Source organism: Pyrus communis, chromosome 13, assembly GCF_041283825.1.
Source record: "Pyrus communis isolate YQ-2024b chromosome 13, ASM4128382v1, whole genome shotgun sequence".
Classification (NCBI taxonomy): domain Eukaryota; kingdom Viridiplantae; phylum Streptophyta; class Magnoliopsida; order Rosales; family Rosaceae; genus Pyrus; species Pyrus communis.
This window is the reverse complement of record NC_142577.1, coordinates 24725351-24749295: the sequence shown is the minus strand read 5'-3', so window position 1 is coordinate 24749295 and position 23945 is coordinate 24725351. Positions and strand designations below refer to the sequence as shown.

General features: G+C 38.8%; 2 protein-coding genes, 1 long non-coding RNA gene and 2 pseudogenes across 8 annotated transcripts; 3 read left to right on the top strand and 2 right to left on the bottom strand.

Annotated features, from left to right (window-relative positions):
* Positions 1 to 437: 437 nt before the first annotated feature.
* On the bottom strand, positions 438 to 1140 carry LOC148691989 (uncharacterized). Of its 2 annotated transcripts, none has more exons than XR_015954920.1 (2): positions 1000 to 1140; positions 438 to 901 (listed from the first exon to the last, which is right to left on the bottom strand). It is a non-coding gene; the product is annotated as an uncharacterized LOC148691989 (long non-coding RNA). The 2 variants fall into 2 exon arrangements; XR_015954919.1 differs by having other exon boundaries at positions 438 to 921; positions 1000 to 1137.
* Positions 617 to 10132, top strand: LOC137737231 (geraniol 8-hydroxylase). Of its 5 annotated transcripts, none has more exons than XR_015954917.1 (5): positions 1579 to 2660; positions 2796 to 3417; positions 6010 to 6117; positions 9376 to 9467; positions 9738 to 10132. XR_015954917.1 is itself a non-coding variant. In XM_088682960.1 (4 exons), exons 2-4 carry the CDS (start codon positions 1338 to 1340, stop codon positions 3411 to 3413), a joined length of 1488 nt encoding a protein of 495 aa, XP_088539086.1. In that variant the 5' UTR covers positions 617 to 797; positions 1018 to 1337; the 3' UTR covers positions 3414 to 3563. The 5 variants fall into 5 exon arrangements, 2 of the variants coding, with proteins under 2 accessions (XP_088539086.1, XP_068332758.2); XR_015954916.1 differs by having other exon boundaries at positions 6010 to 9220; XM_088682960.1 differs by lacking the exons at positions 6010 to 6117; positions 9376 to 9467; positions 9738 to 10132 and adding exons at positions 617 to 797; positions 1018 to 1377 and having other exon boundaries at positions 1831 to 2660; positions 2796 to 3563.
* Positions 10133 to 12440: 2308 nt separating this feature from the next.
* LOC137737232 (geraniol 8-hydroxylase-like) lies at positions 12441 to 14453 on the top strand. The gene is made up of 2 exons (XM_068476658.2): positions 12441 to 13507; positions 13654 to 14453. Exons 1-2 carry the CDS (start codon positions 12617 to 12619, stop codon positions 14269 to 14271), a joined length of 1509 nt encoding a protein of 502 aa, XP_068332759.1. The 5' UTR covers positions 12441 to 12616; the 3' UTR covers positions 14272 to 14453.
* Positions 14454 to 15445: 992 nt separating this feature from the next.
* On the bottom strand, positions 15446 to 17554 carry LOC148691988 (AAA-ATPase At3g50940-like; annotated as a pseudogene).
* A 1036-nt stretch (positions 17555 to 18590) lies between these two features.
* On the top strand, positions 18591 to 20912 carry LOC137736266 (geraniol 8-hydroxylase pseudogene; annotated as a pseudogene).
* The last annotated feature ends 3033 nt before the right edge of the window (positions 20913 to 23945 follow it).

Below are 23945 nucleotides of genomic sequence, written 5' to 3'. Positions count from 1 at the left end.
TATCTCTCAAGCTTTAGCTAGTTGCGTACCTCTCAAAGTCTATAAACTTTATATTTGAACAAACACAAGGAAGTAAACATGTTAATTAACAACTAAGTAATAATTCAATCATCAACAACCAATAGAAAGTAAACACATTAATCAACGGTTAAGTAATAATTTAATTATCAACAATCACATCATTTGATTTACATAAAATTTGGGACCCTCAGAAATGTAAACCTAGGCGGCCGCCCACTCTGGTTATCACAAAATAGATAAAAAAAAAAAAAAGGAACTTTAACAAAAAACTTCCATTACTGTTCACTTTGATGGAAAAACCACATTTTTACACTAGAAAAATCAATTCTGGTACCATTCACCTTTATTTAGTCCTTATCGTTCAAACTCTTTTCATTAGTTTTCCTTAATGATTGATGGTGGACAAACTCATAGACTACTTTTAATGATTTCAAATCTCAATGATCAAAGTGATGAGTTATACAAATCTCAGAAACCATTTTGGTTAAAAAGCCTACAAAATATTCAATAGCACTATAGACCTTATTTGGCACACCATATAAGACACATGATAGTACTATATAATACAAAATAGGTGTTTAATGAGTTTTGGACTAAATAAGCACCGGATTACTAATCCGGCCAAACCATTTTTTATACACCTTACGTCCGCTTGCTTATCCGGTCCAATACCTTGGTATTATTTAGTCAGGTTCACAAACTTCACGCTAAAGCAAAAACTGCTCCAACCATCTCGCCACCTGCTTCTACACATCGGGAACTCCTTCTCAACTAAGGTATTCCTTCTCTTCCTCTTTCTCCACCCCCACATCCGATTAGCATCAAGCAGATTTTGAATGGCAAACCAGAGGTGGCAGATCGAATCCAAGTCACGGTGTTCCTGTTGTGGAGAGACATTATCTGGGTTTTTGGCATAATTTTTATTTGATTTTGATGATGTTCAGTGATTAAACTCAAAACTGGGTTTTTTTATTTCACCTGGATTTTTGGCTGCAGTGACTCCCTTGTAAAGCATGGACAGGGACTTTTTGCTTCCTGGGTGAGCAAGCTCCGATGTTTTTGGTGTGGGCCAGTTCTGAATGAATTCCGGTGGTTTCCCTGATGGTGGAGTTGAAATTGCCAGTCAGAAAGTTGAAAACCAAGCTCTGATGCTGCGCAAAAGGTGAAAACTTGATCTTCACAAAACCCAGTTGAGAAAATCAAAGAAACTTGTTTCTGCAGAGCAACGAATTAAATCGAAGCCAGAAACGAAGAAATCTCCGTGGTTGACCAAAGGGTGGAATCTGGAGAAATCTCTGTGGTTTGTAAGTTTTTTTATGGAACCAAACGAGGAAATTTTCCGCCACACATTTGTCGGTAAGTTAAAAGGATTCAAATAATTGTTGGGAGGTAACTTTTTTTTATGTTCAGCTATGGGAGGTAACTTTTTTTATGGTCAACTTTGGGAAGCACCTCAGCGCACTGCACATACATAAACAAAGCTTAAGGGACCGCGTGCAACGGATCTGGATCTCTTAACCAATGTGATAAAATAAAAAATAATTACAAGGGCGGCTGATATTTGACCGATTTCGACAATTTCATTTTCTCATTATCTTTTCCGATACGGAAAGTAATTTATAAGACACGAGTACGAGTAGAATACGTGTTCTCACTCACGCTTGGACTGGTTGCCTCCCTCTCAAAGTTTCATCTAGAAAGAGAGAAGGTTGTAAATTCAAGTTCTGTGTTAACTGGTGTGATCATAGATGGATTTCTTGAGTTATTGCTTGATAATCCCATGTCTTCTCTCTCTCTTGTATTTCTCAGTTCAAGCTCTCAGATCCAATCCCCAAAGGCTTCTGCTTCCACCTGGACCAAAGCCATTTCCCATCATTGGCAATCTCTTGGAGCTTGGCAACCAACCCCATCTCTCTCTCACTAACCTTTCAAAACGCTACGGCCCCATTGTTTCTTTGCAACTCGGACAAATAACCACTGTTGTAGTTTCTTCATCAACAGTGGCAAAAGAGGTCCTCCGAACCCACGACCAGTTCTTGTGCAACCGAACCATCCCCGACGCAATCCAAGCTTGCGACCTCCGCCAGGACAGCTTGCCCTGGATACCCGCATCAGACAAATGGAGAAACCTCCGTAAAATATGCAACAACCAATTGTTTGCAACGAAAGTCCTAGACGCCAACCAAGCCAACCGCCACCTGAAAGTGCAGGAGCTCATTGCCGATGTCAATGAAAGCGTTGTGAAAGGTAAGGCAGTAGAAATTGGGAGGGCTGCTTTTAAGACGACACTCAATCTGCTGTCGCGTACTGTTTTCTCGGTTGATTTAGCTGACCCGAGCAGTGAGGTGGGAAGAGAATTCAAGGAGATTGTGTGGGGTTTGATGGAAGAGTCAGGGAAGCCAAACTTGGGGGACTATTTTCCTGTGCTTAGGAAATTTGACCCCCAAGGCATTCGAGGGCGCATGATCAAACATTTTCTCAAGATGGATTCGCTTTTTGATCGACTGATTACGCAAAGGTCAGAACTGAGAAAATCGAATGATTATGTCACAAGCAAGGATATGTTGGATTCTCTCTTGAACATCAGTGAAGTGAGCAATGAGGATATGGACAAGCTTTTGATTGAACATCTGCTTCTGGTCAGTTTTCTACTTTCTAACAACTCAGATTACCGCTTTTGATTATCATTTCGGTTTTTCAGATTTCATTATGTTCATTAAAATTTAGGATTCCATTATTTAATTGTTGTATTGCTGCAAAATGTATATGTATAGTCTCTATTTGTTGCGGGCACGGATACAACTTCAGCCACGCTGGAATGGGCAATGGCTGAACTACTACGCAACCCTGAAAAGCTGTCGAAAGCGCAAGACGAACTAGATCAAGTCATTGGCAAAGGAAAACCAGTTGAGGAATCGGACATTGCTCGACTCCCTTACTTACAAGCAATAATCAAAGAGACCTTCCGGTTGCATCCGGTTGTACCATTTCTAATCCCTCGAAAAGCCGGAAAAGACGTTGAAATTTGGGGCTATATTGTCCCAAAGGGTGCACAAGTGCTGGTCAATGCATGGGCTATAGGCAGAGACCCTTGCATCTGGGACAACCCGACCTCATTTGCACCGGAGAGGTTTTTGGGATTAGATGATCAAATCGATGTTTCAGGCAAGAATTTTGAGCTTATTCCGTTTGGTGGCGGGAAGAGAATATGTCCCGGGCTGCCATTGGCTATGCGCATGCTGCACTTGATGTTGGGTTCACTTATTAACTCATTTGATTGGAAGCTTGAAGATGGAGTTGTACCAGAGAATATGAACATGGAGGAGAAGTTTGGCCTCACTTTACAGATGGCTCATCCTCTAAGAGCTGTGCCGAAAGTCATTCTAATTTGATATGGTAATGGTATTAACTTTTAATTTGTAATTTTATATTTTTTTGTTGTTGTTTTTGGATTAAAAGATGCAGCAAGACTAATGTAAAATAACACAAATGTAGGGGCTTTTAGATTTTAGGACCTAAATAAGATTACTTTTAGATTATAACCTGCATGATTTTTTCTATCCAATTTAAGTTCCTATTTTAAAATCTTAACGCCATGTCATATTTATTTACCTCTATCACATATGCTATTTCCAAACTTGCCATCCACATTTTCCTATTCTATTCATAATTAAGACTAAAAATTGGAAATTGACTTTCACACTCAAATCATCCATTAATACACTTAAATCAAAATTCTAAAATTTTAAAATTTTTGGAAAGTACTAATAGGTACAAGAAAATAAATGAAATTTTTTATATTGATTAATTGTGAATATAAACGTGAATGAAATGACAAAAATACATTACAAAAGAAAAGCAAAACATCATCACTAACACAATTCCCATCTCCATAAGAAAAAAGAAGAACACCCACAAAAATTATAAGTACATTAACAAAGTGCTATACGTGGGTACGGAAGTATAAGTGTATAAGCATATGTACGGAAGTATAAGTGCATAACCAGAGGTACAGAAGTATAAGTGCATAAGCATAGGTACAGAAGTATAAGTGCATAACCATAGGTACGGAAGTATAAGTGTATAAGCATATGTACGGAAGTATAAGTGCATAACCAGAGGTACAGAAGTATAAGTGCATAAGCATAGGTACGGAAGTATATGTGCATAACCATAGGTACGGAACTAAGCATATGTACGGAAGTATAAGTGCATAACCAGAGGTACAGAAGTATAAGTGCATAAGCATAGGTACGGAAGTATATGTGCATAACCATAGGTACGGAACTAAGCATATGTACGGAAGTATAAGTGCATAACCAGAGGTACAGAAGTATAAGTGCATAAGCATAGGTACGGAAGTATATGTGCATAACCATAGGTACGGAACTATAAGTGCATAACCAGAGGTACGGAAGTATAAGTGCATAGGCATAGGTACGGAAGTATAAGGGCATAAACATAGGTACGGAAGTATAAATGCTTAGGCATAGGTACGGAAGTATGAGGGCATAAACATAGGTACGTAATTTTGGTATGCAAACTTTACTCCATGTATCTTCATATAAGTACACAAATCATAGATTTAAAAATATGTACTTGTCAATCTCCATAGACAAAAAATTATCAACACAATTCATAAGTAAAAAATAGATTTGAAAACCTTAGTTGTTCCATAATGCAAGAAACATACGAATCATGAGAATATATAATTGAGACAGATAAGAGATAATATAAAGGAGAAGTGTGTATGTGAGTTGGACATATTGCTCTTCATAAATGATACCTAATTGTGCAACTCGTATATATAGACATTTAGTACATTTTTTATTCTTATTGATTTCAAAATAAACATGAAAGCTCAAAGGCCTAATAGTCAATATTTATTAGCTAAATCATAGGAAAAGGGCGATTTAGGAACAAACAAAAATAATTTTTTTAATTAATTGACTCTTCAACTCTTATATGGGAAGTTGATGAGTTGAATATAAAATCAAAGGATCAAAATTAAATATTAGATCTTACACTCGGTTTTTTTTTTTAAAATTGAATCTTGTGAAAGGATGTTAATCTAGTTTTCTGTATATTTTATTATCCACCTATTATGTGGTGTAATAATATTGAAGCTATTGCTCTCGTGCATAATATTTTATTATTCACCTATTATGTTGTGAAAGATAAGGTTTATATCCCCCTTTCTTTTCATGTGTTTTTTTTTAATCTTTTTTTTCTTCTTGTATTATGAATAATTAGGTTTATATCTCTCTAACTAGGTGTAACTTTTTTTTTCTTCAATAGCAATAAAATTTCACTCGTACCATCGAGGTTTAAAAAAAGCCAAGATTAAAGAACCGAATACATCAATTCTAAGCTAATGTGGTTGGGAATTTAGTCAAAATAAAGTTGTTATTTGGTTTGCTGCACGTGATGTTGTTGCTGCTGCAATTCTGAATAAATGAGTATAATCAGCGGTTTTCATTACACAAAGCAGTTGAATACGACTTTTATGTTAAAGTCCCGTGATGTGTATTTAAACTAAATCAAATTAAACTTGCAAGCGCATGAATCAATTGTAGTAATATATGCAAATACGAGGTCGATTTCATAGAGATTGCTTTTGTTGGAAATTATATATTATAATATGAAATATTGTAATATATAATTTTAATAATTGAATGAAAAATATTGTTAACCAATGTCTTAGAAAGGTTATGTTGTTTAGGTATATTCCCTTGATAAGTGATGTATACTTATAGATAAAAAGTTACATCTCTTTAATAAGTAGAAGTTGGATTCCATATAAACCCATGAAACCATTGGTATTAAATATAGAAAGTTAGAGTTAATTTTTACTTTTGAGAAATAGGGTTTTCCCACTTTGTTTTTCTCATGCTTTGTGAGTCAAATTTTGAGTCGTGTCTTGAGAGTACGGAATATAAAAAGTTCGCCAGAGTCCGAAGATTGAAATGCTTTGACTTTGGATTATAGATTGTTGAATCCTGGGAGATTGACGCCTACCGAACTACAAGCACAAGAGTACGGGCGAAATTCTATCTTTAGGACATTGCATTTATGCAAGTCTCAATCTTCAAGTTTGTCAGTTATTCTAACTTTCTCTCTAGTTGTTTATATTAATCTCATATATATATTTGATGTTGTGAATTTCTTTATGATTATTATCATTGGAATTATATTGTTATTTTTCATATTTTCTAATATTACCCCAATAGCTTTAACATCAATTTAACTGATTAATTACGCTAGACTTAATTAAACAAACAAGGGATAGATTGAATTAAATAATTGAGTAATTGATTAAGACTAAAATTAACAAAAAGAGAAAAGACAATTAATTAAAATGAACACACGACACAAGAAGAAATTGAGAAACAATGGAAGTCTAAGGTTATGAATCCACCAACAACAATCCTATTTACTTTTCCTAGAGCCAACTACTATCCAATTACCATGCCAATGTTAAATGTTGTTCTTTCTAAGGTATGAATTAATCCGTGGTCAGACATCAACTCTTGTATCTCTACATGATAATTATATCCTATTGGTTAGGCATACAATTAAACATATAAAAACTCATTAAGTATAGAAGAATCATGTCAACCAAGTAGGACTAGCTTGATATTGGTCATCCTCGCTAGTTTGTCTACTCTTCTTAATCTTAGTTCCAATAAACCTAATAGATTGGTCATCCTCATAGATTTATCTAACTCTCTAGATGCAAAATTCCTAAAGGTGATCAGTCATTAGAAATCCGAATCTAGAATGAAATACCCACAAAGATTAAGAATATAACATGGCATATAACCGGATAATAATTAACAAAGTACTTTGCAAATATTCATATCATGGCATCATCGTAAACCTTAGAAAATAACTTAGTTACACATAGAAGTAAAAATAAAAGAAAGATAGTGTGAAACCCCTCCCCAAATTTAGTTTGTAATTTTACTTTTCCCCTAAAAAGTTTATGAATTTCATTTTGGTCACTCATCTATCTTACCTTATCCGGATCCTTTTTAGATTTTCTCTCATCTCTTTAGCTGCCACACAACAATTCCCTAACCCTTTCCCTTCTTCTCCCCCCCTCGAGACTCTCTCTCTCAGCTCGTTATCTCTCACTCTCGAATCTTTTTCCTTCTCCCTTTCCCAATCGACGCAACACCACCCTCACACCCAGAGACACTCAACAATGTCACACCACCACCACCATTCTCTCGGACTTTCTCTCCCTCTCCCTTCGTCTCTGTGGAACCCCGAGACACCCATAGAGCACCCAAAACCTAAGTCCGGCGAACCGTGGGTGTGCGAGCCCAAATCCAACCACCTCTGGTCTGCCTTCGGCAAAATAAAGGGGCATTTATTGTGGCGTTTCCGTCTTTGCTAGCTTGCATGGTTCTTCGATAGTGAAGTATCTGACTTAGACTCGAGGCGTACCATCCCGACATCAAGACACTTCCGCAGCAGCATCTTCAAGTCCTCTTGGTGTAGGACCTATCCCTTCATTCATTCAATTTTATATTATTTCTTTTTAGTGTTCTAAATTAGTTGTATGCCCTGAACACGTTCCTCTTTCGTTAATTAATTATATTTAAAATTTTAAGTCCTATTTATTCTTGTTGTCATGCGTTCTAAATGGCTTACATCACCCTCGGGTGTTGGCCAGCACGTACCCATCTTGGTGTTCGGCGAACATCAAGATCTGGGTGTGTCAGATGGAACCCAGAATCCATGTCAAAGCATGTCCCTAAGCTTTTCTTCACAAATTGTAGAGATGGTGAATGGTAGTATGGTGTGGGTGATATGGGTTATGCGGGGGGTAATCTAGAAAGAGCTTAGAACACCTTATTTATACTAGAAAAACCCTAAAAGGTCTGGGAGAAACTCTCCTAAATAAAACGAACTCCTAAACAATTAATGACACAAACTAGGAAAGAATCCTTCTTGGCTTGGGAAACACGTCATCTGTCTTGCACGCCAGATTTGGGGTCGATTTATCTTCTGGAAAATTCTGTAAAAATATGGGAAACGTAGCTCACATGCCACTAGGAAAAATCAAGAAAGCCTCCAAATCTTCATTCTCCCATAACTACGCAGTTCTGACGGGAAAACAACTTATGCATGATTGATTTGTGAAACTGGAATAAATGACTCCATGGAAAATTATGAAATTCGGACACAACGATCTTCAGCCTCTTAGCTTCCTTCTCCAATTGGTTTTGCATCAAAACTCCTCTGGAAAGTCAAATTATCACCAAAAACGTTCTAGGTGCGCAAATTGGCTGAAACTGAAAAAAGGAAAGTAACAAGGCTCTTTTATAATCAATTCCTTAACAAAACTTGGGGATAATTAATAATTAATATGATAAATAATGCACCTACCATCCCACATCGGTGGGGATAAAGAAAATCAATGGGTTTAAATAAGATTACCCCACTCTAACTAATATCGAGACATTTTGTGGTAAAACCTCACACCTGACGGATTGGGCATGTGGTAAAGTTGAGGACAATATCGGTGTCGTTACCTTTGAGTTTCAATTGCCGATGTATGGATCTTCACGTGTGAACCACTGAATGGGGTTACACGTGAGGGGAAGTGTTAAAGTCCCACATCGGTGAGGATAAAAAAAAAATCCAATGGGTTTAAATAAGATTAACCCCCTCTAACTAATATCAAGGACTTTTGTGGTAAAACCTCACACCTGACTGATTGGGCAATATCGGTGTCGTTAGAGTGGGGAAACCTCACACTTGATGGATTGTGTAAAGTTCGTTAGAGTGGAGAAACCTCACACCTGACGGATTAGGCAGGTGGTAAAATTGGGGACATTATCGATGTCGTTAGAGTGTGACCACCCCTGAGCCCGTTGATCTAAAAAAATTCAACATTTTACACCAAGAAACACGTTTCAAACCACCTACAAAATTTAAGGTCTGAGACTAAGTAAGGACAGTACGTGTTTGAAGTACCGGCTGTGGCAAATAGCATTGAAGTTACAGCTATCGTCTTATCAAATCATCTACAAAAATGCTTTGAAAGAATCATATTTCTGAGAGTTGAAAATGGAAAGACGCGAGGTTGTTGTGATGCCCAACGCACACAATGTTTGCAAAAGAAGATTATGGAATATTTCAATGTAGATGACAATTCTGAACTCCCTAATACGATGGGTAAACCCAGGTTGGTATTCTTCTTCGCCTGTTGTTGAAACTTAAAATCATTTGGATCGTCCTGCTTGTCCATATGCTGAGTTTTGGCATGAAGATATAAAAGTAAGGACCTACGTTTTCTTAGATCCTAAATTATTAATGTACTGGCTCTTCTTGGAATGACAGGAGTTTCTGCAGAGCCATTCACAGGCCAAATTCACCACAGAGCTGTTGCAAGAATATAATTCATGGGATTGCAAGTCCATCCTATCCTTGTGGTACGTAAACAAACTTGATTCGCAGGGTTTTGCTAGAGTATGATGTTGTATGGATGAGATCTTGCCATTTGTAATTAGATTAGGTGGTTTGTTAGATTAGTTAGTTTGTTAGGAAGTCTGTTAGAGTGACTAGTTCACTATAAAGACATACTCTTGTAATTACTTCAACATTAAGTAACAATTCAAAAATCTCTTTTACCTTCGTACTTCTCTCTCTGTTCTCTGCTACTCTCTCTCATAACTATGGTTTCTATTTCTTCGTATTAACAGGTTTGACCCCATTTGAAGTGTTCCAAGTCACTCGCCTGGCAATGCACTTTTATATGGTATCAAGTTCTTCACTACGAACAAATTTGAGCTGACATTCTAAATCAGCATTACAGGGGAAGATACACAAATATGGACTTCCTGGTGGTAATGGACACGGCAAAGGCGGTTGTGGGGAAGAGTGCAGCCAAAGCTGCTTAGAATCAGGCAATCAGGCATGGCTGTTTTGTTTAGCAAAATACTCTCTCACCAATTAAGTTCTCACTGCAATCAAAACGAAAGATGTTGTCTTTCTGTTTATTCATACAGTCAGTTGCTCCTCTTATGGGATTATGATGCGACAGATATTATGATGTGCACAACAATAGGATGCGCGGAAATCTCTTCCCTTTGTGGTTTGTTTTGCTTTGGGTTGCTATATATTGGGAGGAGGTTAGATAGCTGCTTGAAAACTTTTGCAACTTGAATACTCTCTTAGCAGAATACTCAGGATCTCAATTAGAGATTATGTTCCTCAAAGTATCAGTATTTGATAAAATAAAAAATAAAAAATAAAAAGGTATCAGCATTAACATATTCTTTGGGTTGCTCTTCTTACTTAATGTTAACAAATAATTAATGTGGTTTATTTATAGGCGAGCCTTTACAGCCTCCTCCATGTGAGTCCAATAAAACAACTAAAAATTAACCACAAGTTGTGGCTTATTCAGAGCGGGCTCATTAGACAACGGGGATGGAATAGTTGTTGGGTGGTTAGGACATCTTATTTTTAGAGACAAAGAGGGCGTGAACTTTTTGTACGTCATATGCTTACTTTTTTTGAAACATTTCCTGTTGTTTTTGTAGACGGAGACGGAATTGTTAGAGCCGATGTTCCTTTTAGAAGGGTGGAATCTAAATACAGTGTCGAACAAGTAAGTGTAACTATCAAGTTCTATGGCGGCAAACTCAACGGAGTCAGTTATAGCAATCCTGCTACTGTGAAAAAATATCCGATGGTGTTTTTCGTAGCAATCCACGGGGTTGGTTTACTTTTGGCCATACACATCCCCAAAAGAAACAACAACGCTACACAATTTCAACAATGACGAATGTTTTAGTCAATAAATTTAATTTTCATAATTGTTAGATTTTTTATTTTCAATCTCGATCAACCATTTTTTGAATCATTTGATGCTACGTACTATTAAGGAACAATTTAATTTAGAGAGCAATTTACATTTTGCATGCACCCATGCATCAAAATTTCCGATATATTTTATGTATTAGGGTTATGAATCATTTGATTCGTAGTTAAATATAGGGTAAATTACATTTTATCCTCTTAAGTTTGGGCAAAATTACAACCTCATACAACATCTTTAAAACATTTCAATTCCATACATTTACTATCATTTAATTTCAATATCATACGTTCCGTTAAAAAATCTGTTAACTTAACTATTAAGTGATGACGTGGCACATATGGATTCACATTTATACTCATGTGGCTAAAAGAAAACAATTAATTAATAATAAACATAGTGGGCCCCCACCACCTAAACTATAAAACAGATTATAAATATATAAAACACATATCTCTTTCCCGTCAGCCCACCACCGCCACTCACACCAACTTCTGCCGCGTCCCACCTCTGACGCCATCCACGTCCCAAATATCCTAGCTATTCCAGCTTTTGCTCTGCGAGTCCAATGACTCTTCCCCTTATCCGAACCGGACCACTCTTTAAACCCGTCAATGCTCAATTCGACCCGACTCACGAACCCTCATTGAGACGAGGCTCCAATCCACTCCCAAATCTCTCACTGCCTTGAGCAACATGAGCACTCGAGCATGATGACCGAGCTTCCCTTGTTGCTCTGTACGAGAACGGAATAGGGTTTACTGCAATTTGGGTTTTTATGATCTTAAATCGCAGAGAGAGAAGATTAGGGTTTTTAGGAGCTTGAATCGCAGAGAGAAAAGATTGAATTGTAGAGAATTGGGTGTGATTTCGAGGGTTTTGGATTAGAGGACGAGGTTGTGGATGTGGTTTTAGGGGTGAAGGCGGTGGGATGGATGGAAGGAGAAGGAATTAGGATGCATATGTGGTTTTGGTGGTGAAGGGAGGGGGAACAGACAGATGGGGAAGTTGAGGTTTTGGTGGTGAAGGGAGGGGACGAACGGAGGGGACGAACAGAGGGGAATGATTCAAGGTGTGAATAGATGGGTGGTGGGGCTCACTGTGTTTTTTATTAATTAATTATTTTTTATTTGTTTTTTTAGCCACATAAGCACAAATGGGAATCCTATGCGACACGTCATTACTTAACGGTAAGTTAATATATTTTTCAATGGAACGTATGATATTGAAATTAAATGATAGTAAATATATGGAATTGAAATGTTTTAAAAATGTTGTATGAGGCTGTAATTTCGTCTAAACTTAAAGATGTAAAATGTAATTTACTCTTAAATATATAATTATCAAAATTTAAAAGTTAAAAATTTAAAAATACAAGAAATTCCATAGCACTATAAAATCTTCCGCCACACATTAGTCAGCAAGTTAAAATGATTCAACTAGTTTTTGGGAGGTAACTTTTTTATTGGTCAAATTTGGGAGGCATCTCAAAGCACTGCACTTACATAAACAAAGCAAAAGTGGCCACGTGCAACGGATCAGAATCTCTTAACCAGTGTGACAAAATATACAATAACTACAAGTTTTGACAAATTTCCACAATTTCAGATTCTCAATGTCTTTCTCCGATGTAAAACGCAATTTATATGACACAACCTCTCTCACGCTTGCACTAGTTGTTTCCCTCTCAAAGTTTCAACTAGAAAGAGAGAGGAGGCTGTAAATTCAAGTTCTGGGTGTCAACAGGTGAGATCACAGATGGATTTCTTGAGTTATTGTATCATAATCCCATGTCTTTTCTCTCTCTTGTATTTCTTAGTTCAAGCTCTCAGATCCAATCCCAAAAGGCTTCTTCTTCCACCTGGACCAAAGCCATTTCCCATCATTGGCAATCTCTTGGAGCTCGGCAACAAACCCCATCTCTCTCTCACTAACCTTTCACGACGATACGGCCCCATTATTTCTTTGCAACTTGGACAAGTAACAACGGTTGTAGTTTCTTCATCAACCGTGGCAAAGGAGGTCCTCCGAACCCACGACCAGTTCTTGTGCAACCGAACCGTCCCTGAAGCAATCCAAGCTTGCGATCTCCGCCAGGACAGCTTGCCCTGGATACCGGTGTCAGAGAAATGGAGAAACCTCCGTAAAATATGCAATAACCAATTGTTTGCAACGAAAGTCCTAGACATCAACCAAGCCAACCGTCACCTGAAAGTGCAGGAGCTCATCGCCGATGTCAATGAAAGCGTTGTGAAATGTAAGGCGGTAGAAATTGGGAGGGTTGCTTTTAAGACGACGCTCAATCTGCTGTCACGTACTGTTTTCTCAGTCGATTTAGCTGACCCGAGCAGTGAGATGGTCAGAGAGTTCAAGGAGATTGTGTGGGGTTTGATGGAAGAGGCAGGGAAGCCAAACTTGGCGGACTATTTTCCTCTGCTTAGGAAACTTGACCCCCAAGGCATTCGACAGCGCATTATCAAACATTTCCTCAAGATTGATTCGCTTTTTGATCGAATGATTACGCAAAGGTTAGAATTGAGAAAATCAAACTATTATGTCACAAGTAATGATATGTTGGATTCTCTCTTGGACATCAGTGAAGAAAGCAATGAGGATATGGACAAGCTCTTGATTGAACATCTGCTTTTGGTCAGTTTTCTAATTTCTAACAACTCATATTCGATATTTTAGGGTGCCCTTGATAATCATTTTGGTTTTTCAGTTATCATTCTGTTCATTAAAATTTACGATTCCATTATTTAATCGTTGTATTGCTGCAATATGTGTATATATAGGCTCTATTTGTTGCGGGCACGGATACAACTTCAGCCACACTGGAATGGGCAATGGCTGAACTACTACGTAACCCGGAAAAACTGTCGAAAGCACAAGAGGAACTAGAGCAAGTCATTGGCAAAGGAAAACCAGTTGAGGAATCAGACATTGCTCGACTCCCTTACTTACAAGCAATAATCAAAGAGACCTTCCGGTTGCATCCGGCTACTCCATTACTACTCCCTCGAAAAGCCGAACAAGACGTGGAAATTTGCGGGTACATTGTCCCAAAGGGTGCACAAGTGCTGGTCAATGCATGGGCTATAGGAAGAGACCCCTGCATTTGGAACAACCCGACCTCATTTGCACCGGAGAGGTTTATGGGATTAGATGATCAAATCGATGTTTTAGGCAAGAATTTTGAGCTCATTCCCTTTGGTGGTGGGAGGAGAATATGTCCGGGGATGCTATTGGCAATACGGATGCTAAACTTGATGTTGGGTTCACTTATTAACTCATTTGATTGGAAGCTTGAAGATGGAGTTATACCAGAGAACATGAACATGGAGGAGAAGTTTGGCCTCACCTTACAGATGGCTCATCCTCTAAGAGCTGTACCAAAAGTCATTCGAATTTGATATGGTATTAGTATTAACTTTTAATCTGTAATTTTATCCTTTTGTGGTTGTTTTTGGATTAAAAGATGCAGGAAGGCTTATGTAAAATAACACAAATATGCTTCATTTTGGCAATGAAGCTTTCTTTTCTTCTTCTTTCAAGTACGCTTTACTATTATTAATAGAATGTGAGATTCGAACTAGAGATGTCTTTAAATGTTTAACAAATTAATACCAATAATAGTGTTTTATCAGCCACTTATTACCTGGTGTGATAATATTTTCGCTAGCTATTGTTCTCGCGCACAATCCAGTTTTTCATAACTGTACTAAACATGTGGAGGTTGATGTCCATTTAGTATGGAAGCGTGTTAGAGGAAGGATTTGCTCCTCCATCATGTCTCTAGCACTGATCAGCTGGCTGACATGTTGACGAAGGGGTTGCTGGAGGGTAATGGATAACGCTTCTGATGACACATCCACAACAAATAGGAAAGTAATCTCAAACCCTAGAAGATTAGAAAGTAATCTACTCATATTAGGAAAGTAATCCTAATCTTAATCGTATTAGAAATAAGAAGGAACCGTAATCCTTATCTCACCACAAAATCTTGGGGTTTATTCAGTGCAAGTTTAACTGACAACTTCAGTGAATTTTAGGGTTTATTCAGTGCAAGTTGAATGAGTAGGATTTGCTACTTACATAGCCGATTAGCCCAGAAGAAAAAAATTCTTCCTTTAAAGAGCCATATAGACAAAGTGAAGCTAAGCACCAACTCTTTGCTATCTTCTACACCCACTTCTACTTTTGGTGGGAACCATTCCCGTTAGTGGGTTGGTGGGTTCTTATATAATATAGATTCTGAGAGGCTTAATTCAAATCTTTACAGGTGAAGAAAAGAAACAGGTAGTGCCAAATAATACAGGGGTGCTATGCTAGCAGTCTTCTTACTTAGGAGCTTCTCGTTTTACAGTTTCAATTCTCAATTTCATACTGCAATGTTGCTTGATAATTTGAGCTGTCTATTTTTTAGGTCATCCTTACAACAAATCAACCGAATTAGAAAGAAAGAAAGTCAGCGAATTCATTTATTTATTTCTTCTTCTCTTCTATGATCATCATTGAGAAAATCTACATATATATATATATATATATATATATATATATATATTCTTGCTCCTTGTATTCCAAGCGTTATCTCTCTTGTTTATTGTCTTTTGTTTCTACAATCTTGGCTTCTGCATTGCATTTCATCATTTTCTTGTTCTTGAGGAATGCAACAAGTCCTGCAAGTGCATTATCGGCATCTTCACTTTTCATGAACTGCAATCTCTACAGGATCAGTCACCTCCAGCTACTTTATCAATTCTTCAATTTCGTCAAAGAGATTGTGAGTTCTTGTTCCAAGGTAGTTAGAAGCAAGGATCTTGAATCCACTTGGTGTTCAGTACGACATGTGAATGTGCATATCCATCCACCCCGGTCTCAACAATGCAGGATCTAGTTTGTCCATGATTATCCTCTCATCTCCGCAGCTCGACCACAGCCCATCGATGAAATTAAGGAACCCCGATAGAGTTAACCGTCAAAAACAGACAACTTATTTAGAACAGAATCATAGGTAGAATTTCTTGTATAGGTAAAATGACTTTCATCTTGGTCTTTACCTGGCCGTCGTTGTTACTGCCTCCACATTTTTGGTCACTAATTCCAGTGCTGCAATCAATATCTTCGATTACGAGTATCGGTTGATTTGCAGTGGAGACTAACGGCTTCCTGAGCTCGGAGTTGCTACGCATTTGCAAAAGCTCAAGTCATCAACGTCAAGCTGGACTTTCTTGTACCGGGAGGACCATACAACAAGTATCCACGTTTCCATGCCTTGCCTACTCTCCTGTAAAATTCCTTTTGCTTCACGAACCTCACCAAGTCATCGATCAACTCCTCCTTAAGCTTGGGGTCCATTGACAATGTGTCACATCTCGGCCCGGGGGATCACTTCCCGGGCCTGCTCCACCACCGTAGCACAATATTGTCCGCTTTGGGCTTACCATTCCCTCACGGTTTTGTTTTTGGGAACTCACGAGCAACTTCCCAGTGGATCACCCATCATGGGATTGCTCTAGCCCCCTTCTCGCTTAACTTCGGAGTTCCTACGGAACCCGAAACCAGTGAGCTCCCAAAAGGCCTCGTGCTAGGTAGGGATGAGAATATACATTTAAGGATCACTCCCCTGGGTGATGTGGGATGTCACAATCCACCCCCTTTAGGGGCCCGACGTCCTCGTCGGCACACACGCGACCAGGGTTAGGCTCTGATACCAAATTGTCACATCCCGGCCCGGGGGGGGCCCACTTCCCGGGCCCGCTCCACCACCGTAGCACGATATTGTCCGCTTTGGGCTTACCATTCCCTCACAGTTTTGTTTTTGGGAACTCACGAGCAACTTCCCAGTGGGTCACCCATCATGGGATTGCTCTAGCCCCCTTCTCGCTTAACTTCGGAGTTCCTACGGAACCCGAAGCCAATGAGCTCCCAAAAAACCTCGTGCTAGGTAGGGATGGGAATATACATTTAAGGATCACTCCCCTGGATGATGTGGGATGTCACACAATGTGTCAAAAGTAGACGGATGATGAAAGACAACAGAGCCCCATGGACCTGCATTGTACTCTCTGGTAAAGTTTCCAAGAGCACGAAGCCTCACCGCCTTGTTTTCATGTTGTAGGGCTTTTGATCTCTCTACTACATACAGTAGGTAAGCGTTCAGCACCTTTTCTCTGTATCTCTTATGGAAACTGACCTGAATTGATTTGTTCTCAGACACTTCTAGTGAGGTGGATTTCAGCTCGTAGTCAAATTCCGATCTTCGCGTTTCAGTACAATAGAGACCTTCCCTTACTTACAAGCAATAATCAAAGAGACCTTCCGGTTGCATCCGGCTGTTCCATTTCTAATCCCTCGAAAAGTCGGAAAAGACATTGAAATTTGGGGCTATATTGTCCCAAAGGGTGCACAAGTGCTGGTCAATGCATGGGCTATAGGCAGAGATCCTTGCATCTGGGACAACCCGACCTCATTTGCACCGGAGAGGTTTTTGGGATTAGATGATCAAATCGATGTTTCAGGCAAGAATTTTGAGCTTATTCCGTTTGGTGGCGGGAGAAGAATATGTCCGGGGCTGCCATTGGCTATGCGGATGCTGCACTTGATGTTGGGTTCACTTATTAACTCATTTGATTGGAAGCTTGAAGATGGAGTTGTACCAGAGAATATGAACATGGAGGAGAAGTTTGGCCTCATCTTACAGATGGCTCATCCTCTAAGAGCTGTGCCGAAAGTCCTTCTAATTTGATATGGTAATAGTATTAACTTTTAATTTGTAATTTTATATTTTTGTGGTTGTTTTTGGATTAAAATATGCAACAAGACTAATGTAAAATAACACAAATATATATTTGATTAGCCACCTATTATTTGGTGTAACAATATTGAAGCTTTTGCTTTCACGCACAATCCAGCTTTTTATGATCGTACCAAACAGGTGTAGGTCGATGTCCATTTCATACAGTGTGTTCTGATGAGGGATTTGCTCCTCCATCAGGTCTTTAGCACATATCAGCTGGCTCACATGTTAACGAAGGACTTCTGGAGGATAATGGATAATGTTTGTACCATACTTGACCAATCCTGAAACTACCAAGTACCGGTCAACTTCACACCTTCAAGGATCCATTGAGGGGTTTATGCTGAGGCACCCTCGCTGAAGCACAAGAGTTTCCCTCCAACTAGGAGGCCAATCACAGCACCACACATGTCAATGTCAGAATAAAGCTCATAGAGTCCCACATCGACCGCGGACAAAAGCTAGAGACTCTCCTAAACTATAAAAGAAGACTATTCTCCTACAATGAATCCCTAATGTCATTATTGTACTTAAACTACTCATTAGAACTCACTAATGATGATTATGCTTGAACCTATGTATTTGTGTAAACCTTTCACTATTAATGAGAACTTCTCTACTCCATGAATGTAGCCAAACTTAGGGTGAACCACGTACATCTTGTGTTTGCTTCCCTATCTCTTTACATATTTATCATCACTACTGACCGAAGCAACCGAGCGAAGGTCATAAACTTGACACTTTACGTTATTTCAAAGTCTTCACTGATTTTGTGCATCAACATTTAGCGTCGTCTGTGGGAATGACACTTATTTCTACTTTCTCCAGCTTTGTCAAGCTAGTTTCCATCGTTTGTACACTCTCATTTGATCAGGTATCCCTCTCCAACATGGTAAGCGAAGGAAGCCACAACACGCAGAATGACACCCCCTCATGCCTAGTGTGAGACAGCGAAGGAAGGAAAGAAAAAAGTTTGCTCTTCAGGCTAAGGTCGAAGAGCTTGAGGCTCAAAATAACAAGATGGCAATGAAGAATAAGATCCTCCAAGAACAGTATGAGAAACTTTTCGAGATGCTCCACGAGGCTAGGCAAACTCAATCTCACAATTTCATCGCCCCTGTGAATGGTAACCATCATATGTGCGCCCCCTAACATGAAGGGTCACCGGTCTTCAACATGGATACTTCTAATGAGGAGTGAACTACCCATCAATGTGTTGATCAACGCGAGACTTCTCTTAACCCAACTGCTTCAACTTCTCTTAACCATCATATGCGTGCCCCCCAACATGAAGGTCACCGGTCTTTAACATGGATACTTCTAATAAGGAGTGAACTACCCATCAATGTGTTGATCAACACGAGACTTCTCTTAACCTAACTGCTTCGACTCAAAGCATGAGAAGTGGAGAGACACCTCCTTACAGAAAGAGTGGAAGAATCGAAGGCTGTTTATCACAACTGTTGAGACTTCTTGAGACAGCATCGAGAAAATCCCATCCACATAAGCTCAAGGATCAAAGACCCAAAAGTCATCGAAGGGCTCAGTCCCCTACCATAATGTAGGCCAGCCCTCATTCCAAGAAAAGAATGACAAGCCTTGGAGGGATAAGAAGGTGTAGGAGACTCGAAGGATTTCCAATGGGCACGTCATGGAAGCGAGTACGGCGAATTTAGGGAAAGGCCACATGCCTTTGACCAAATTTTCCTACTTCCAAGGGATGAGGGAAACTTACGAAGAAACATTCTAATGGTGCCTGACTTCACTCAAGACTCCCTTATCTTACAGCCCCTCGAACAAGTGAACAGGCTAAAGGCCTAGCGTCAGGCCAAATAACCACGGTTGTAGTTTCTTCATCAACCGTGGAAAAAGAGGTACTCCAAACCCACGACCAGTTCTTGTGCAACCGAACCATCCCGGACGCAATGTAAGCTTGCGACCTTCGCCAAGACAACTTGCCCTGGATACCCGCGTCAGATAAATGGAGAAACCTCCGTAAAATATGCAACAACCAATTGTTTGCAACGAAAGTCCTTGACGCCAACCAAGCCAACCGTTACCTAAAAGTGCAGGAGCTCGTCGCCGATGTCAATGAAAGCGTTGTGAAAGGTAAGGTGGTAATAATTAAGAGGGATGCCCTTAAGACGACGCTCAATCTGCTGTCGCGTACTGTTTTCTCCGTTGATTTAGCTGACCCGAGCAGTGAGATGGGCGGAGAGTTCAAGGAGATTGTGTGGGGTTTGATGGAAGAGGCAGGGAAGCCAAACTTGGGGGACTATTTTCCTCTGCTTAGGAAACTTGACCCCCAAGGCATTCGAGGGCGCATGATCAAACATTTTCTCAAGATTGATTCGCTTTTTGATCGAATGATCACGCAAAGGTTAGAATTGAGAAAATCGAACGATGATGTCACAAATAATGATATGATGGATTCTCTCTTGAACATCGATGAAGGGAGCAATGAGGATATGGACAAGCTCTTGGTTGAACATCTGCTTCAGGTCAGTTTTCTACTTTCTAACAACTCAGATTCAATATTTTACGATGCCCTTGATAATCATTTTGGTTTATCATTCTATTCATTAAAATTTACAATTCCAATATTTAATCATTGTATTGCTGCAATATGTTTTTATATAGTCTCTATTCATTGCGGGCACGGATACAACTTCAACCACGCTGGAATGGGCAATGGTTGAACTACTACGCAACCCAGAAAAACTGTCGAAAGCGCAAGAGGAACTAGATCAAGTTATTGGCAAGGGAAAACCAGTTGAAGAATCGGACATTGCTAGACTCCCTTACTTACAAGCAATAATCAAAGAGACCCTCCGGTTGCATCCGGCTGCACCATTACTACTCCCTCGAAAGGCCAAACATGACATGTAAATTTGCGGGTACATTGTCCCAAAGGGTGCACAAGTGCTGGTCAATGCATGGGCTATAGGCAGAGACCCCTGCATTGGGGACAACCCGACCTCATTTGCACCGGAGAGGTTTTTCAGATTAGATGATCAAATCGATGTTTTAGGCAAGAATTTTGAGCTTATTCCATTTGGTGGCGGGAGGAGAATATGTCCAGGGCTGCCATTGGCGATGCGGATGCTATACTTGATTTTGGGTTCACTTATTAACTCATTTATTTGGAAGCTTGAAGATGGTGTTATATCAGAGAACATGAACATGGAGGAGAAGTTTGGCCTCACCTTACGGATGGCTCATCCTCTAAGAGCTATGCCAAAAGTCCTTATCTGATATGGTAATTGTATTAACTTTTAATTTGTAAATTTTTTATTTATGTGGCTGTTTTTGGATTAAGAGATGCACCAGTGAAATAACACAATATTTGTTGTAGCAAAAAGAGAATTAGATTAGAAAGAAAGAAAGTCAACGAGTTATTCTTTCAACAACAAAATCCTAATCCCTTTTGTTGGTGTTGTTGCTAATTTTTGTCGTTGAACTTGATATTTCCCTCTGGCGCCAACGAGTTATTCTTTGACTAAAGTTAGAGGTTATCAAAAAGATAAAAGGGTTTACTTAAGACCGAATCTTATTGGATTTTCTTGTTACTCAAAAGTTCATAGAGCTCGTTTGATAACTTTTTTTTTCTTTCTTCTGGGTTTCACATTTTATGTTAGCGACAGAAGGAAATCCAATTGGTTTGTATTGCACATTAATAATTTAGAATTATTACTTGTATTCCAAGCATTATTTCTCTTATTCGTTGTCTTCTTTTGTTTCTTCAATCTTGGCTTCTGCATTGCAGTTCATGGTTTTCTTGTTCTTTGAGGAATGCAACAAGTCCTTATCGGCATCTACCCTTTTCATCAACTGCAATCTCTGCAGGAGTCACCTCCAACTGCTTTAAGAATTCTTCAATTTCGTCGAAGAGATGGTGAGTTTTTGTTCCAAGGTAGTTAGAAGCAAGGATCTTGAATCCACTTGGTGTGCAGTAGGGCATGTGAATGTGCATATCCATGCGCACTGGTCTCAACAATGCAGTATCTAGTTTCTCCTCTCATCTCCGCAGCTTGACCACAGCCCATCGATGAAATTAAGCAACCCCGATAGAGTTAACTGTTGAAAACAGCAACCTCGATTTTAATACACTTTGCTTCATGAAACTCAAAAGCCAATTTACTCCCTATAACTCGATTTTGATCCCACTTTGTTCTCCGAAACTCAAAACTCGTCTTTTTACTCCTTAAAACTCAAAATTCGCTCTACATTGCCTTGTTTTTAGAATAAGTTCATTTATTTAAAATTCATAATTAGTAATATGTCAAATTTTCTCTGAAATAAATTAATAGTAAAAAAGAACAAAAAATCATCTTCTCTTCATCAGCCACCTCCATTAATTGCATAAGAACATAGGAAAAAGCAAAACCAATGGAATTAATGATAAGGTGGCTAGAGATGGCGAGAGAATGAATCAATGTATGGACAAAGATTAGAGAGAAATGGGAAAGAGGGGTCGGAATCGGAGAGATGAAACCCAGGAATTTTTTTTGCTATTTTTTTAAATATGTTATACAACGTTTGAAAATTCAATTTTCTTTTGATGCGATACTATTTGACTGGATTTGTGAGTTTTATACTATTTTATCGAACTCATGTTTTTTGTAGTATAGATGATGAATGAATTATACTGCTTATGAACATGCTTTTGCACACTTCTTTATAGTATAGATGATAGATGACTTTATACTATGAAGATGTTTTTGAGATATATATATATATATATATATATAAATATATGTTTGGAAAGTCTATGTTCAATGGTTTTGTGCTTATCTAGTGGTCACTATACCGCCAAGGGCGAGGATTATGGTTGTTGGTTGCAGGCCAGGAGAAATAATCTCTGGCTTCGGGCCGAGAGACATAGAGCTAGCATTGGGCCAGGAGAAATAATCTCTGGCTACGGGCGCAGAGACATGGAGCTAACATTGGGCCAGGATATATCGTTACTAGATATCACTATTTAGCCCACTGTATATGAGATATGTTTCTGGAAAGGTTTATGGCATGCTAGGGTTTTCAGAAAAACTTATTACTGATTATGCTATTGAGTTTTCATAAAACTTTGGGGGTTAGTATGTTGATAACTGTTTCAGTATTTTATATATATATCAACTTGGTACACTCATGTTTGTTTTGTGCCCCCTCAGGACATAGGAGCGAGGATTACGACTCGCACTACAATGCTTTCCCCGACCTGTGACATCATGCTATTCTCTCTGCTTAACATCTATTGTAATAGCACTTCTCTATCTTACATTCTGCTTGTACTCTGTACTAGATGTATGCTCTGAACATGTCATGCACTATCATTATGTTTTCATTGTTGCAATTGAAATTTTTTTTATTATATTAGTATTCTAGCGAAATTTACATGCATGTGAACACATGTTCTCAGCATTTGAATTCGTAAATGGCTTGCGTCACCTTCGGGTGTCGGCCAGCACGTGACCATCCCGATGTCCCACAAACATCGAGATCAGGGCGTGTCATTTAAGTTTCAGGGGGCAAAGTGAGATCGAAATCGAGTTCCAGTAAGCAAAGTGATGACTTTTAAGTTTCAATGAGTAAAGTGAGACTAAATAGAATTCCAGAAAGCATAATATAAGTAAAACTAAACCATTTTGAAAGGTATCCTATTTTTCTTGGGTCAATTTTGTGGGTACCCTTATCAGATGGGTAATGCTAGAAAGACTAAATGTGTAGACTAAATTTTGTAATCTAAATGACATGAGAGTTAATTATTGGATTATTACTCAAGTGTTGATTAACGTGCTTATTTCTTATTGGTGACACATCATTTAGTTTCTAAATTTAGTTTACCTTGTATTACTCTTATCAGATTTCAAATCTTATGGGTTGTGGCTCTCGGCAGCTTCTCTAGAAACGCGACATTTGTCCACTTACTTATGCACGTTAACTGTGTTAACTTCTTTGTTATCTCCCAAATACGAAAAAAAAAATCAATAAATCAATCATCTCTAGCATTTGTCTTGCCAACTCCCCTTCTTGCTGACGTCGACGAAGCCGCATAATCAGTATATGTTTGTCTTATGATTTCTTTTGGGATTTACAAGAGAAGACCTTCTTGGTTGTTGATGTAAGTCAACCCGACGACATCTAAGATTTATCTCTGACCAATGTGACCATTGACGACCGGAGTCTTGAAGTATTCAGATCGGACATTGGAGTTTACTCTGGTTTGGGTTGGGTAGACCTATTTTTTTTCAACTCAAACGCAATGCGCAAAATTAAAAATTAAAATAAACG

Coding starts and splice junctions, on each gene's coding strand:
- LOC137737231 (XM_068476657.2), top strand. CDS start 1,770: ATGGATTTCTTGAGTTATTGCTTGATAATCCCATGTCTTCTCTCTCTC. Junction 2,661..2,795: donor TGATTGAACATCTGCTTCTG/GTCAGTTTTCTA, acceptor GTATATGTATAG/TCTCTATTTGTTGCGGGCAC.
- LOC137737232 (XM_068476658.2), top strand. CDS start 12,617: ATGGATTTCTTGAGTTATTGTATCATAATCCCATGTCTTTTCTCTCTC. Junction 13,508..13,653: donor TGATTGAACATCTGCTTTTG/GTCAGTTTTCTA, acceptor GTGTATATATAG/GCTCTATTTGTTGCGGGCAC.